We start from the raw sequence: 17,676 nt of genomic DNA, 5'->3' as shown, positions 1-17,676 counted from the left end.
CTTGTTTGAATATTTCATCTTGCTGAGATTGGTTGGCTCTATAGGGAGGTCCACTTGGATCACCGGTGAGGATCTAGGAACTATATCGATCTCGTGATCTTCAGGTCTTTCAAGAGGAAGATGGCTAGGAAGTTCTTGAGAAAAACAACTTGAAAACTCCCTAAGAAATTCTAATCGTTCTTGCAAAAGAGGACTTAACCTTTCTTCATCGTCTTCCCTTGCACGTACAAATATGAGGAAAGACCACATTCTTTTCTTAATTAGATTGGAAGAGCGTGCATGACTCACCATGGGATAGTGTTCCAAGCGACTCCTGCTACGATGATCACATCCCTACCCTTACGTTGGAGGATGAGAATGTTCTTTGCGTAATCAATCTATGGGTTAACTTGCTTTTGCCAATGCATCCCGTCAGCCCCTTGAATTGGAGCCACCGTAAAGGGTACATGGTCCAGATATCCTTGAAATGTGTAACCTTAACTTGCCGATGAGAGGGTACACCTTTTCTTCACTGCTTCTAAAAGCCTCATGTGCTTCCTAGGCCTCTCCTTGATCTTCTGGGCCTATCCCCAAGTTCTGAGCCATCTCATGAGATATTAAATTGTGAGTAGCACCATTATCTAGCAGAAAAAGAGCAGATTTATCTTTTACCTGACCCCGTATTTTGAGTAAACTATGGGCACCTATGTCACCTTCTTTTTGTGGGGTAGCTTCCACGTTGTTCACCACTAGAGTCTTCTTGCTTTGGGTTGTTGTTGGGGCTACTTTAGGCTGCATTTGCATGGATTATGTGTTCGTTCACCCCCCAAAAGGTTGGGGCCATTTCATATTTGTAAGTTAATATTTAGGACACAAATTTGGAACCAAATGACAAGGCAATCTCCCAAACAATAGACAAAGTAACACGAGATGAACTATTTAACGGAAGCATGACACCCTAAAGATGAAGTCGCCTTACACCAAAGTACATCTATGTAGCCCAAAGATCTGTAAATGGCAAGGCAGCTACATGGAGACAACAACGAGTTGACAAAGATATTAAAACTTAAATAGAGCTCACCTAGTTCAAAGGAACAAAAGTAGGAGGAACGGCATGCCATATAAAAACTGGTTTAACATGGAGTGTCACGATGCTTGGAAATAAACAAATGCACAAGAAAAGCCAGCAAAAGAAAAGCCATGGCCCATACTATTCAGCAACCTACATGCCAAGGAATTTGAGAGAGTATAAAAGGTCGAAACCATAGTTTTTTCCATACGTTACTAGACGCATACAGCATACGAGTACGGAAATATGATTGGAGTATGGATCAGCCCCTAAGGCTGAAACATACGTTACCCTTGTTTTCAAAAAAAAAAAAAATATATATATATATATATATATATATATATATATATATATATATATACATTGTACACATTTAATTGACAAAGAGACATGAAAGTTTGAACTTCAAACTTGTATTGATTTTATAGTCAAAAAATCAATTTAAAAACGTTTTCATAAAGGTTTGGGAGCCCTGTCCCCCCCCCCCCCCCCAAAAAATCAAGTATGATTGGCCATACCATACGTAGAATAATTATTTCATACGCGTATGGTTCCGCCAACCATACAAATACGGAACCAACTATGGTCTAAACAAGACAAAAGGGGCAAAGGATAGAGGACAACAAACACTCTTCATTAAAAAACAAAAGATGATATGGTAACAACAAACAACATTGAGATCGGGCTCAGGAAATGAAATCCGCCAATGAAAGGTATTAGATCCACAGTGTCACCTAGCAAAGATGCTGCATTTTCGAGTTCGAGGGGAGGAGTGGGCGCACAACAAAAGAAATCCTCACAATAATAATGAATAAGGAAATACAAGACAGCTTCCCAAATAAGTGGCAAACGAACAAGATAGAAGGAGGAACCTATAAGAATACAAATAACAACATAGCAACCTTGGTGGGCAGCTTGATGACCAAGTAATCATGACGGCAGCTAATGAGCAAGCTATAACGCTCAATCTTAGAAAAAAAAAACTTTCTTACCCTGTGCTCTCTAATGTTACTAGCATACTTGCAAATAACTTTCTAAACCTTACCACAAGTCCCAAATAGCAATAATAAAGCAATGTGAAGTGACCATGCTTCATCAAGAAAAGCCTTACCAATAGACTCTCCAGGCTGCTAATAAAAGTGTCAATGCGGTGCTTAATGTATGAAGGAGAGAATTTAGCTGACAACACACGAAAACAAAACCCCAATATTCGGTAAGTCATTCTCGCACTGCAGCCTACAGTATACCCAAGTTGCTCCCTTGTTCTGCAAGCAAAGAAACATAATTTTGTTAAAAACAATGGTTAAAGATAAACTACCACTCTCCAGCCCATGAGAACAATTTCTATCTAAACTTGTAATTAAGCATCAAACACTTACCAAAATAGATTCCCTCACAACAATATATCCAATCTTCAACTAAAATTTTTTATAACACAAGCAAAACACAAAAAAGAGAGAGAGGATTTGATAAGTGACTTTAAACAAAGAGTAAATGAGAAAAATATGAAAATAAATAATTTCATAAACTACCGCATGGGTTTTGAAGGGTTCTAGAACCTCTTGGGTAAACCCAATGCTTCCTAAGCTTTAAAAATCTCAACAAATTTCGTAAGCTTAAGCAAAACAAATTTAGGGCGTGAGTGCAAAGAGAGAGAGAGAGAGAGAGAGTAGCATCCGCAAAAAGCCACACGGGCTTATGGGATAAAGTGCAAAACATAAATCCTTACATCAACTGGATAAACCAGAGAGGGTCGAGAAGTGCACATGGCAACTCAGCTTGAGCTTATTAAAGCTCAATTCTAAGTTGTAGTCGAAGGCCTTCATTACGTCAGTTTAAGACTGAGGGTCTTTAGGATTAGATTGAAATCTTGGATTAATTCTATTCCATCTCGATAGGCTGCCCATTTTCCATCTTTATGTGCGTCCTTGACCTTGGTGAGTTCACTATTCATTTTTTGAGCTGAGTCGGAGTGAGCTCCTCAGACATCCATATCTTTGTACCCTTCAACTTATTTGTCTGTTGGAGGATATTGACTCTCTCTATCCTTTCATTGAAATAAATCTGCACTTGTGTTCCCTATTGAGCGATGTAGCTAATGTGGTTTTCATTCGATTGAATTTGAGGTATTTTCTTCTTGAGGCATATTATTTTCTCATCTTTTGTGAGAGCTACATCCTCACTAGTTGCGCAACCCCCCAATGCGTAGTATTTTCTTATTATGTGGGTGGAGTGGAGGCTGACAGAGGGCTAGCGCAAAGCTAGCGGAGGGAGACATAGTAGGGAGAGCATTTCACAACTTGTTGACTCAGACGGAGTTTTACAGACACATCCAGATACCATCTTGCAGGTAGCTACAGATTTCTATGCCTCCCTTCTTACAGCAGCTCCTGACACTCAGGCTAGAGATAATGCTCAAGGTATTATTTGGAAGCATATACCTATGTTGGTGAATGGAGATATGATAGTCTCACTTGATGCACATAGTTGGCTACCGAAACGGAAACGAAAGAAACAGAAACGGGAAAAACAGAGGAAACCGAGTTTCTGCCCCCCCCGGGAAACCGAACGGAAGAAACGGCAATATGGTACAATTTATGTAAAAGAAACTATTTTTTATACATAATACAATTATCTATACTTGAAGCATCATGCATGCTTCTATGATTCTAAATTTCTATGATGATTCTAGTATCATCTATTATCCATAAATGATGCTTCAGCGATCAACATGTGTCATGAACTAAGTTCTAACTTCTAACTTCTAACAAGTTTGAAGTTACAACAATCGGAAGTTTTAAAGGGAGGATGGAGAGTTGAGAGGGAGGATGCAAAAGGTGAGAAAGGATGGAGAGGTAGAAAGAGGATGGGGAGGTGAAAGAGGATGGAGAGGTAGAAGGAGTCGGAGGAGGATAAGAGGTAGAAGGAGGATGGAGAGGTAAGAGAAAAATGGTAGTGGAGCAATGGAGCGCTAAGAGCAAGCTAAAGATGGAGAGCAGCTACAAGCCTCCAGGATGGAGGGATGGAGAGGAGAGCAGGCTGCGGGTGCCACGGCCCAGGAATCAAAGATGGAGAGGCTGGAAAGCAGCAAGATGGACAACACAAACACGGGAGGTGGCGAAAACGACAACAGGAGGCGACGAATCGGCGAAAAACACTGGTATCAAAAGAAGACAAAATCCCTTTAATCAAAAGAGGCCACCCAAAAAACCAACCCACACCAACAAAAAAAAATGTGATTACTAAATGGTGTTTCTGGAAGAAAAGCCGTTTCTGTTTCGGCGTTTCCGTTTCCAAGACAAAAATGGGCGTTTCTGGTAACTATGTTGATGCACCATTCACCAACATAGAGTTCAGGACTGGTCTCTCTGCCCTTCACAAGGGCAACTGTCCTGGTTCAGATGACCTTACACCCTCTTTCTTTATTTCATTTTGGGATCAGATTGGCGATCACATTACCTCAACCCTGCAGGGCGTTTGGAACATGAGTAAGATGCCAGACTCACTTAATAAGGACCTCATTCATCTTATCCCTATAGGGGGTTGCAGAAATTTAGTGTCGCAGTGGAGACCGATCACTTTGTTCGACACTTTATACAAAATTCTAACAAAAGCAATCAGCCTACGTCTACAGCTCTTTCTTCCCGATCTTATACATGATACGCAGACATAGGCTGATAATATTTTCTCATTCTAAGAGGCTTCTGAATGGGCCATACATAATGGCCATAGGCTTGCCATTCTAATCCTGGACTTTGAGAAAGCTAATGATAGAGTAGACTTTGGATTCAAAGCTGCATGGATCACACGGGTGTCGTCTCTCTACAGATCAGCCCATAGCCAGATTCTCATTGGTGGAGTCAAGGGAGACTGATTTCAGATTTCCAAATCGGTCCGTCAAGGATGCCCTTTAGCCCCCATTCTCTTTTTATTTGTGGCTGAAGCTATATGAGCTACTACCTTAGAGCTCACGCTGATATTATAGGACTGAGTCTTCGGTTGAGGCAAGAGGATGAGCTTTTGGATAGTGAGTTGGCACATGATACGGCTGTTTTTTTGGATGCCACACCACATACACTCACCTCTTTCAGAACAGCCTTGGATTTGTTTTGCACTGCAATAGGGGCCCATATTAATTGGAACAAATCCAATGGCTTTTGAATTAATGAAGAGGACACTCCAGACTAGGGGATTTAATAGGATTCACTTAGGATGCCAGGTTGGGATAGGCATCTCTCCAGCACAATAGTTTGCTTCCGTGTTGGAAAGCATCAGAGGAAAACTCATTTTTGGAGTTCCGCCAAACTTGGCCTTGCATCCACAGTAGTGGTTGCGAACCAAGTATTATTGGCTACTGCCTGGTTCGTTTGCTCTGTTGGTGCAAATCTAGAGGTTGTATATCTCAGCTCATGAGACCTGTCAGGCTTTGGAGTGGGTTAGATGGCACCTCAGATGTTGTAGCCAAGGTGGCTTGGGAGACCCTCATTCTCCCCACTGGGGAAGGAGGTCTCAATATGGCCTATAGGGCATCACTAGAACCACCAGAGGATGGCCTACGAACCCCCCTCCATGGGATGGGCTGAAGTACTCTGGAAACGTCTCTAAATACCTGGTATTTTCTAGTCATGGTGGCACATGTTCATCCAAAAGGATATAGCCACCTATGAATGTACAAGGGATGTCAGATCATGTAACAAAGGCAACTAAGTGTAAAGCCTGTCGAAAGACTTCGAACTTGGGACGAGGAAGTGCCTTTGTAAACATATCTGCTATGTTGTCCTCTGTGGGAAGATAGGACAACTCTATGTCTCCTCCTGACAACCGCTCTCGAACATAATGATAGTGAACTTCAATATGCTTGGTACGCGCATGAAACACTGGGTTACGCGCAATGGCCAAAGCACTCTGGCTATCAGTGTAGATAATAGTGGAGGATGTCTAGCGAATACCAAGATCTGTAAGTAATTGTCGAAGCCAAACACACTCTACTGTAGCGGTGAAAGCTGCCATGTACTCAGCCTCACAGCTAGACGTGGCCACTGTTGGTTGCTTCTTGCTGAGCCAAGAGATACATGAATTGCCAAGCAAAAAACAACTGCCAGTATGTGACACTCTGGTGTCAGAACATCCTGCCTAGTCACTATCCGTGTAAGCATGCATGGTAAGTGAACCTTGATCACCATAGAAGAGGGCTAAATCCTGAGTGCCTCTGCGATATCTGAAAACTCTCTTCACTGCCTGCCAATGCTGTGAACTGGGCATGTGCATGAATCTGCTGAGCTGAGATACGGCATGCTGCAAGTTAGGTCTGTGTGACATAAATAAATAAGGCATCCAACAGCCTGCTGATAAAGAGTGATATCGCATGGTGGGCTCCCATCATGAGCTGAGAATTTGAAGCCAAGGTCCACTGGAGTAGAGATTGGCTTGCAATCCTCAAACTGAAAACGATCAAGGACCTGTCCAATATACTTGGACTGAGACATCATAATACCCCCCTCAACATAAGCAAACTGAATGCCCAAATAATAATGGAGCCGTCCCATGTCTGACATGTCAAAAATCTGCTGCAAATCAGCCTTGAAAGCTGCAATTTGCTGAGTATCTGGGCCCATGATGAGCATATCATCCACATATAAAATCAGCACTAAAAAATCAGATCCACTCCACGGACATAAAGAGTGGGTTTTGTGGGACTATTCTGAAAACCAAGGGATAGTAAGTGTGCATGAATTTTGGCATACCATGCCCTGGGTGCCTGCTTCAAACCATAAACGGCTTTTCTAAGCCGGCATACCTTATTTTCAGAATTAACAACCTCAATGCAGGAGGTTGTGTGACATAGACTTCTTGCAGATCCCCATGAAGAAAAGCAGTTTTGATGTCAAGCTGGTGCACTTGCCAATGATGATGGGCTGCAATGGCAATGACACATCTAATGGTAGTAATCCTAGATGTGGGAGCAAATGTCTCCTCAAAGTCAATGCCTTATTGTTGGGCATACCCTTTTGCAACAAGACAGGCTTTATATCGATGTATGCTGCCATCACATTTCCCTTTTAATTTGTAGACCCACCGCGTTCCAATGGCATGCTTGCCGAGAGGGAGATCTACTAATTCCCATGTGTCATTTCTAGCAATGGAATGTAGCTCAGCTCTCATTGCATCCATCCACTCTTTGCTGTCAAAAGCATCTTTATGGCGCAGAGGCTCCTCATTGCAAGTTGTAGCAAGGAGTGCAAACTCAAGAAAGTGACCATGCTGTCTATTCCCTGATCTTGTCCGGGCAGCAAAAGGCTGATCTTGTTTGCTGTCCCTCAATGTATCAAGAAGCCATCTGAGAACTTGCCTTTGCTGTCTATTGACAGCTCTTTCTTCAATGACTGCATCATGAGTAGTGGGATCATTTTGTGCCGGAAGAGAAACCTGCAAATCAGCATGAGGTTGTGGCTGATTATTGCTTAGTGGAGGGCCTGCAAGAGGCTCATGTTGCTGATCAAAATCCTCTTCTGATGATGGCAGAGGTAACCAAGATTCAAAGGCATCAAACATGTCAACATCTGGCTTTGCTTTGCAGTCCACAAGAGGAGAAGCTGAATGTTCAGCAAAGATTATCTCTACTGATAATAATCTTCCCAGTATTTGGTTGATATAACCGATACCCTCTGCTCTCCTGGCTGTAACCAATAAATATGCATTTGATCGCCTTGTCATCAAGCTTATGTCTCAGCTGAGATGGTACATGAACATATGCAAGAGACCCAAAAACTCTCACGTGTGAAAGTGAAGGCTTCCTGCCTTTCCATGCTTCATAAGGTGTAACAGTCTTCAATGCCCGCGTAGGTGACAAAAGACAACCCTCACACACATGTTTGGAAACTGTGTGAGTCTGAAGTACATCATTTGCCATCTGCTGTGAATGTAGCTTTGCAAGAGCTCTATAATTGAGATGGCCCATTCTCTCATGCCAAAGATGAGTTTCAACAAGCTGTGAATCTGAAATAGCCAATGCTTCAATAGAAAGTGCAGCTGAATGATGATCAAGGTGATAAAGCCCTTTTTGCAAAGTGCCAGTGAGAACTATGGCATTGTCATCACGAAGATCATAAACTAGGCATCTATAGCCATCAAAAATCACTCTGAAACCTGAAGTAGCAATTGCTGAAATTGAAATCAAGTTGACTTCAATTCCAGGCACAAAAAGAGCATTTGTCAGAGTGACAGGATGGCTTGAAATGGATGTGAGCTGCACATCTCCATCTCCTTTTACAGCATATGAAGCATTATTAGCACATGTAACAGTCCCCCTTCGAGGTGCATCATCTAAAGAATGAAACAACTGTCTGCAAGATGTGACATGCTTGGAAGCACCACTATCAAAGTACCAGGACTGAGCATCATTAGCAATAAAGAATGCATCAGCTTTGGAGGGATCAAATGAGCAATGGACAGCCCATGCCCAATCATCCTGAAGAGCATGTGCATGTGAAGCATCTTCTGGCTCATGGGATTCAATAGCATGTGAGGCATTAACTGTCAATCCTACTTTCTTTTTCTCCGAAGCAATAAGCTTCCTGCATTCTGAAATGTCATGTCCAAGCTTGCAACAATAGTTGCATCTTTTCTTCTTTGACCTATCTGCTGTATTTGATGCATGGAAGGAATTGCAGCTGCTATGCGCAGATTTTGGCTTGCCCATAGGCTTGGAAGCCTTGCCTCTTCCTGTCTGCTATGAAGCAAATGCATGATCAGGAATAATGGCTTGTCTATTAGCTCTACTTTGCTCTTCCTGCAAAAGCAAAGTAACTAGCTGATCAAAAGAATAGTGGTCTGGATTACCCATGGCCACTAATCAAAGGGTTGTAGCAAACCCTTGATATGTATCTAGCAATCCATTCAATGTGGTACTGACAAGCTGTGAATTTGGCACCACCTCATCAATGTTGGCAAGCTGTTCCATGGGTCCTTGACCTTTGTCAGGTATGCATCCATAGAGTCACCTTCATTCATACTGACTTCCTGTAATTGCCTTCTCAAATATGCAACACGAGCTTCATTGCGAATATGATAGAGAGAAGCCAATTTATCCCAAGCATCCTTTGCTGTCCTGCAAGACCGGATGTGTGGAATAATGATTCTCTTGCATGATAAAGCAATGCATGAATGTGCATTTGCATCTCTTGCATCCCATCTTGACTGTTCTTGAGTTGGAAGAGCAGCAGTAGGAGTGCTAGAGAAAGAGGCATAAGGAGTAGTACCCCCTGCAAAGGGACCAGCAGTAGAGGCAACCACTATAGCATTGGCTGGCCTCAGATCAGCCCCGGAAACAATATTCCACAAATGCTTTGCAACAAGAATATGTTTCATGAGATAAGACCACATCGGATAGTTGGTGCCATCCAACTTATCATCTTCACGAAGAACTCCAAATAAATCTTGATTGTTCCCAGCCATAGCAAATGTGATACCTGAAAAAGACCTGAAAACCCAAAAGCCTCAAGGCTATCACTGCAAAAAGCTGGCAAATTTCTGACCCAAACCAAAGGGCAAATGCAGATCTGACCCAAATGTGACTGTGGCAGGCAATGTTCACTGCAAAAACAGCAAATCTGGCAAAAACCCCAAATTTATTGAGGGCAAATAGGCCAAAAAGAGGGCAAATACAGAAAAGCCCCAAATTTTGCTGAAATTTTTGCAAATGTGACCCAATGTGTGAAGATTTGACTCAATGTCCTTCAAAAGTCACTCAATGTCCTACAAAAGTGACTCAATGTCCTGCAATATTGACCCAAATGTATAGCCTCAAGGCTTGAAAATGCAAAAGTACGAGTTACTATCCCAAACTCAAAAGTATGAGTTACTGCTCAGTTGAAATTTAGCTTCCAACACAAAAGCCCCAAATTTTTGTTGACCAAATTCCGGATCAAGTACAACTGTACGGATGCCAGTACGGTAATAGGTACTATGCCGGTACGAAAGCAGTACGTTGCTTGTACGAAACAGTGTATGATAGCTGTACGGAACTGATACGATAGCTGTATGAAACTATACGGTAGCCTGGTACATGCACACGTGACTGTATGGAGGAGCAGCACGGAATATGCACGATGTACGGATCAAGTACAACGAACGTACGATGTACGGATGAAGGTACGTTCCCACGTGGTTGTACGGCAACGCAAATCCTGTGTGCAAGATGTACGGTGTAGGCACGTCGGTCAGTACAGACAGTACGACGATGCAAGTACTCATTTGTACGATGGCATAGGTACCGTGGCTCTGGTACGAAACAGACAATACATCGCAGGTACGTAAGTTGTACTTCGTAAGTACGATGACAAGTACGGAACTGTACGACGTGTAATGAAGGTGGGAAAAAGAAGGATTTTAAGGGGGAAATAGATGGGAGAATAGTAGGGGAAATGTGGGAACTGTGGGGGACTATATAAGTCAACCCAAAAGGATTGTAAGGGACTTTTTGATGTGACATCTAATCCTATCTACTCTCCCTCCTGCTACCTGCTGCCTACGCTCACACTCTCTCTCTCTCCCTCTCTCTATTCCCTCAGCCTTCTCTCTCTTCCTTTCTCCTTCCCCTTCTCCTCTCTTTCCTCCCTTACTTTTGCTATTCTCTCCCCATCTCCAAATCTGCCCCTTCCCCCTTCTCTACATTGGTATCAGAGACCAAGCTCTTGGCACCTGACCCTCGCTGAGTCTTGCTATCAATCATGGTTTGCCACCGCTTCAGGCTGAGGGGAACTACTAGCACGTCGTCGGCCAAGCTACGTCAAGGAAATCGTCAAGGAAACAAGCGTGGGCTGCCAGCAAACAAACGGCACGAACGTGCGCCATCAACGAATCCTTGTGCACCATCAACGACATGCCTGATTACGTTGCTGCCCAGCAGCCTGCGTTGCAAGTTTGAGCCTCAACAGTCTGTGTAGTATTCCAGCTTCCCGTCGTCGCCCCACCGTTTTTCCTTCCCTTAGCCAGCCACGCCATGCCCGCCACACCCCGCCCCGCTCCGTCGCTGTAACGCCCCTTCTCTACTCGCTCCGTCGCTACTCCAGCTCCCCCTTCTCTACCCGCCCCGTCGCTGTCGCTGTCCCCGTCACCATCTTGGCGCCCACGTCGCGCTCGTGCCTTCTCCGCCCGTGCCGTCGACGTCGCCTTTCGTCGGCGCTGCGTTGCTGCAACCTTAGCCGTTGCTAAGGTTCAGCTAGTTGGGGTTTAGGTTGGGTTAGTTCTAGCTACTTGGGTTTGATTGGTGAGGTTAGGTTAGGTCTGGTTAGGTTAGTGATTGGATAAGGTTGGGTTTAGTCAGTTTGGTTTAGTTGAGACTACCCTAGGTGTCTTAGTTGTCCTAAGCTCCAAAAAAAAAAAAAAAACTCCTACAGCCCTATTCTGGGCCTTTTTAAGCCACCTTCGTGGCTCATTTTGAGCCCCGTTTCCAGCCTCTTCACCGAGCTTTCTTCGGACCTCTTCAACGACTGCATTTGAGCCTCTTTACTGACACCTCTCGAGCCTCTACATCGAGCCTTCGACACTTGGCACATTTTCCTCATGTCACTCATGGCACCCAAACGTGCACCCCGCTTGGATGAGTCATCTCAGCACGGTGACGATGTTGCTCAGCAGGAGCAGATGCCGGTCCCCGAGGGTGCATCTCCTTCACAGCCAGTTTCTGCTATGCCTACCGACACACAGTTTCTAGATGCATTGGCCTCGATGCTTCAGGGGGCTTTTCAGCAGATGGGTCAGCAGTTGGGGCAGCAGCTCACCACTGCTATGGCTATGCACGATACAGCTATCACCCAGATGGGTAAGAACCTTGGGCAACATATCACTACCGCCATCAGTATGCACGATAAGGGTAAGCAGCCCGCACCCCAGCACGAGGATCAGTCGGATAGCCAGGGTGATTTTCCTGACCCACACAGGGGATTTATGGCTGATGGCCGTCGCACTTATGATGTTGGTTCTATGCATGCACCCCAGCATGGGGATTATGTTGATTTTGGTGATGCCTTGCCCGTGCCGCCGAGCACTTCTCTTATTGATTCCAGGCCTCCATTTGGCTCGCATATTTCATTGGCTGAGCCGTCCATTTTGGGCCGGCCCATTGGCACATTTTTCCCAACGGCGAGCATGCCTGGATTGGGTGTTGGGTTTCACGGCAGTTGGGAGAGAGGCCAGTCCTCTTCTCAACCTTTTTCTATGCCATCCACCCACCGAGATGTTTATGGCAGGCAGACTCAGCAGGGATTGCATGCTTCAATGACACCTCCTGTTAATACATTCAGTCAGACTCAGCCTGCGTATCAGGGAGGTAATGCTTTCAGTCAGACGCACTTTATGCATCAGGGGAGTGGTTCTCCTAACCAGCATGATGCTGGAAGTGGGCAGCATGCAAACATGGATGATATGCTTTCAGATGCCTTACGTTCATATAGGGCTTTGCCTGAGGATGTTCATAATGAGATGCCCTTTTCACAGTATGTGAGCTTCAAGCGTGAGTATGCTGGTAGTCACTATAGGAATAACGCAGCCAAAGATGTGAAAGATAAAATCTCTGTGCATAAGTTTAAGGGTGACACTTGTACTCCCAATGAGTTGGAGGAGTGGCTCACGAAGCTTGAAGATTATTTCCGCTTCTACCCTAAGAATGATGAGGAGAGGATCATTTTTGCTGGCATGCATTTACAGGATTATGCACATACATGGTGGTGTTACATGCGAGAGTCACCTCAGAAAGCCTACCACCTGGAAACAGTTCAAGGAGCTTATGGTCACGACCTTCGTCTCGGCCCTGATCCTTGAACAGTACCTTGCTGAATTCTATGCACTGTCACAAACAGGTACAGTCCAGGAGTACTTGCAGCGTTTTTGGAGACTTTCTTTGTTTGTACAGGATATTTCTGAGAAAGGGAAGTTGCTGCGTTTTATACAAGGCTTAGATCCCTCTCTAGCTGCTGATGTGAGGGCTCACAATCCTCTAACCATTGAGCGAGCAGCCCAGCTTGCTGAGGTGTTTGAGCCAAAATATGCTGGCAAGTACAAGCATGTGTCACATAGCTTCTATGGTACTGCTTATGATGCTAACAGGAAGACAAATTCTGCTGATTGGATTGATAAGAAACCAGCAGCTGCTTCCTTCCCACCATATCCAATGGTTTCTGGAAGTAAGATGCCATATGCAAAGCCATACAGGCCCATGGATGCAAAGACAGGTGTCAAACCCAGCGCTGGTTTTGGCAAATCAGAAGTTAAACAACATTCCAGAGCCATAATGGACAGTAGAAAGAAGGCAAATTTATGCTTTAGGTGTGGAGAGAAATGGACACCTGAGCACCGAGATGTGTGCAAAATGAAGAATGTCAGCTCAGCCAAACTCAGCATGATAATTGAATTATCTGATGATGATGAAGTGGCTGATGTAGCAGACCCCCATGATGTCTCTCATGAGGAATTGACAGGAGTTCATGATATAGATGAGTCTCCTGACACAGATGCCACAAAGGGGACTGTTTTCCCTTTTGATCCAGGTGGGGCTATTGAGCAAACCACTCATGTGATGCATGAGATTGATATTCAGCCTACATGTAGCAGGAAAGGCCGTAAGCCAACACTCTCTGTGTTGGAGCATCAACCTTCAATGCCTTTTCCTGTCAGAGGTGATGCTAATGGTAATGTTCCTGTGGATGATGAACAGATTTATTGGGATGCCCAGCCTACACTGTATACCATCTCACTACATGCCTTGATGGGTGCCAAAAGTGCTGACACAATCAGGTTGAAGGGAATGATTAATGGCAGATCTGTCCATGTATTGGTAGACAGTGGTAGCACTCACAGTTTCATTAATTGTAGAACATTGCAAAGATTGGGATTAGTTGCTACAGAGATAGACCATGGTCTGAAAGTGGAGATCGCGAATGGACAGCACATGATCAGCAGACATTGTTGCCAGGATGCCAGGATCAAGTTTTCTGATCATTATGAGTTTGCAGGTGATCTTTTGGCATTGGATATGGGACCCATAGATGCTGTCCTGGGTTGTGATTGGCTGAAATCCCTGGGAAAAATCAGTATAGATTTGAATGCTTTATCTCTTGCGTTTTGCCACAAAGGTAGAACTGTTACATTGCAGGGCATTGTGAATCAGAAATTGCAGGTCATTTCAGCAAGGCAGCTAACTAGGGAGCTCAAGAACGAAAGTGCCATTTATGCATTGAATGTCTCTGTACCTCAGGAGGGTGGTATTCCCATGTGGATAATTGTGAAATGCAGAAATTGCTCTTAGAATTTGGGGATGTGTTTGCTGATATGCCATCTCAGTTGCCCCCAAAAAGAGATGTTGATCATGCCATAGTCCTGGAACATGGTAGTAAACCAATAAACAAGGCCCCGTACCGACTCTCTAAGGTTGAACGGGAAGAAGTGGCAACACAGGTGCGAGATTTGCTTGAGAAAAACTTTATTGCTCATAGCACCTCGCCATTTGCATCTCCAGTACTCCTGGTGCAAAAGAAGGATGGCTCTTTTCGTATGTGCATTGATTACAGAGAATTGAATAAGACCACCATTAAGAACAAGTTTCCTATTCCCAGGATTGATGACCTGCTGGATGAACTCAAGGGTGCTCAGTATTTCACAAAGATTGATTTGAGGTCAGGTTACCATCAGATCAGGATGAAAGAGGGTGATGAGCATAAGACTGCCTTTCGTACAGAAAGAGGATTATATGAGTTCAAGGTGATGCCTTTTGGTTTGACTAATGCACCAGCCACCTTCCAGGCACTCATGAACAAGATCTTACACCACCTTCTTTTCAAATGTGTGCTGGTATTTTTCGATGACATTCTCATTTATAGTAAGGATGCACAGGAACACATTGACCATGTCCGACAAGTGCTAGAAATCTTGAGAATGCATCAGCTTTATGCAAAGGCCAGCAAGTGCACATTTATGGCAGAGGAGGTTGAATATCTTGGTCATGTTGTAAGCAGGCATGGAATCAAGGTAGACCCAGCTAAGGTGAAATGCATTAAGGAGTGGCCGCAGCCGCAAAATACCACGCAGCTCAGAGGTTTCTTGGGTCTTGCTTCTTTTTACAGGAGATTCATTAGGCACTTCGCCAAAAGGGCTGCCCCTCTCACTGATTTGCTGAAAAAGGATGCCTTCCAATGGTCAGAAGCAGCACAACTCAGCTTTGATAACCTCAAGAATGCCCTTAGCAATGCACCTGTATTGGTGTGCCCTGATTTCTCACGGTCTTTCATTATTGAGACGGATGCCAGTGGCAAAGGTTTAGGGGCTGTCCTAAAACAAGAGCATGGTGTAATTGCTTTTGAGAGCATGAAGTTTAATGCCAGAGAAATGAATTATCATGTTTATGATCAAGAGATGCTGGCAATCTTGCATGCTTTTGCAAAATGGCACCACTACCTGTACGGTAGCAAGATTAAGGTCAAAACGGATCATAGGACACTCAAGTACTTCTTAACGCAGCCTGATTTATCCATGAAGCAGAAGAGATGGCTGGCTGCAGTTCAGTCCTATGATTTTGACATTGAATATAGAAAGGGGAAAGAGAATGTGGTTGCTGATGCCTTGTCCAGGATGTGGTCATGCAAACTGTCTGCCATTTCCACGCTTCATCAGGAGTGGATACTTGGGATTCAGGAGGAATACATGCAAAATTCTGATGCAGCTCCTATTTTTGTGGAGTTACAAAGTCCGTCCAGCCAAGGACATGTTCGATTTCAGCTCCGCAACGGACTGTTATGGTGCAGGGACAGAATTTATCTTGTGCCAGACTCCAAGTACAGGTTGATGGTATTACAGGAAATGCACTCATCCCCTATGTTAGGGCATACGGGTATCACAAAAACATATGAAAAAGTCAAGGAGAGCTTTATTTGGGATGGTTTGTGGCAAGATGTGGTTAAGTTTGTCAGTGAATGTTTGCCCTGCCAACAAAATAAAGTGGACAGCCGATTACCCGCAGGCCTTCTGCAACCGCTACCCATTCCTGAAGGCAAATGGACTCACATTGCCATGGACTTCATTACAGGCTTGCCTTCTACAGATAAGGGTTGGGATAGCATATTTGTGGTGGTTGACAGGATGACTAAGCAGGCCCATTTCATACCGACTAAAACTCGGTACTCTGCTTCACAGGTTGCCTGGCAATTCACTGAGTATGTGTTCAAGCACCATGGTTTTCCTCAGGAGATTGTCAGTGACAGGGATGCTAAATTTATGGGTCACTTTTGGCAAGAGTTTCTAACTCAGACAAAACTCTCCGAGAAGCATATGAAATGGGCAAATATGCTATCAATGTATCATTTTCACTCTCCGAGAAGCATATGAAATGGGCAAATATGCTGTCAATGTATCATTTTCAGATTGTCCATACTCCAAGAATTCGGAACAGAGTGGCAGCGAGATACCAAGATTTAACACTCAAGTCATCTAGAGGACTAGCAAACAGAGGGATCAACACGGCCTGGTATGCACATATATCCAAATGGTTTGCCAAATAGGGTATTCAGATGGACCCACTCCCGCCCTTCATTATAGCTTAGATGCCCCGTCCTCCCTAATTCCATGATATAAGATCTAATCGTATCATACGGTTAGATCTACTCCAACTCTACACGCCACGGACTTAAGGGGGGAACAAGGAGTTCCCCACCAAGATCTAGTTCTATCATGATTACTTCCTTAAAGTATCAGAGGAAGAACTGATCATCAGATCCCCACACTAGGAGGACAAACGTGTCTCACATGCATTCAGGATTGTCGTTGGACAGATGCGAGTCTCATCCCATCAGCTACGGATTGAGGAAGGTAGAGCCACAAGCACACCTAGAGGATAGCAATAGAAAGTGCCAGACAACATCAAAGCATAATCATTTTCTTTGTCTCGGACTGCATACTTAGCATCATCAAAGATGACCTGAAACCCTCCTCGATTAAGCGAGGACACTGAAAGTAAATTCTTCTTGATACCAGGCACATAAAGAACATCAGAAATTCTGAAATCCGTGCCATCCGTGGAGGTAAGTATAATGTCACCCACTCCACATACTGAATAAGAAGAATTGTTTACACAAGTCACTCACTTTCCAGCAAGTGATGCATGCAGAGATGCAAAAAGACTTTTCCTGGAAGTGATGTGCTTGAATGCACCACTATCAAAATACCATGTGTTCAATGTCTCGTTGACACTAAAAGTGCATGCATCCTTCGAAGGGTCATAACTGCATGTCAAGAAAGCATATGAGTCATAACTGCATGTCAAGAAAGCATATGAGTCATCCTCAAGAGTGGCTGTAGTATCAGGACCAGCCACTTGAAAATCTGAAATGCAAGACAAAAAGGCATAATCCTCTTCCACAAAGTTGGTTGTAGCATCAACTCCTTCATGTGTACGAGGGGTTGATGCATCTGAGCCAGCCATACCCAAATCCTTTTTCTTCTCCTTTGCTATTCTCTTCTTGCATTCACCAATGTAGTGACCCGGTTTCTTGCAGTAGTGACAAGTACCCTTCCTCTTTGACTTCCTTACATCACCTTTAGCCTTGTGAGAGGGCTGTCCGGAATCAGCTTTATGCTGATGT

The 17,676-nt window shown here is 44.1% G+C and overlaps 1 protein-coding gene across 1 annotated transcript in view; it reads right to left on the bottom strand.

Moving 5' to 3' along the window:
- The window catches only part of LOC147886097 (Insulinase (Peptidase family M16) family protein), an 81,546-nt gene that overhangs the window by 21,831 nt on the left and 42,039 nt on the right, over positions 1–17,676 (bottom strand). Inside the window, exon 18 of the mRNA XM_087395168.1 lies at positions 2,160–2,313. Within this exon, the coding sequence (XP_087251294.1) occupies positions 2,160–2,313 (154 nt within the window). The remainder of the gene's footprint in view (positions 1–2,159; positions 2,314–17,676) is intronic.

The sequence above is a fragment of the Dipteris shenzhenensis genome, chromosome 24, assembly GCF_047967505.1.
Source record: "Dipteris shenzhenensis isolate YYH24624 ecotype China chromosome 24, Dip_SZ_1.0, whole genome shotgun sequence".
In the NCBI taxonomy this organism is placed as follows: domain Eukaryota; kingdom Viridiplantae; phylum Streptophyta; class Polypodiopsida; order Gleicheniales; family Dipteridaceae; genus Dipteris; species Dipteris shenzhenensis.
This window is presented reverse-complemented; position numbering and strand designations above follow the sequence as displayed.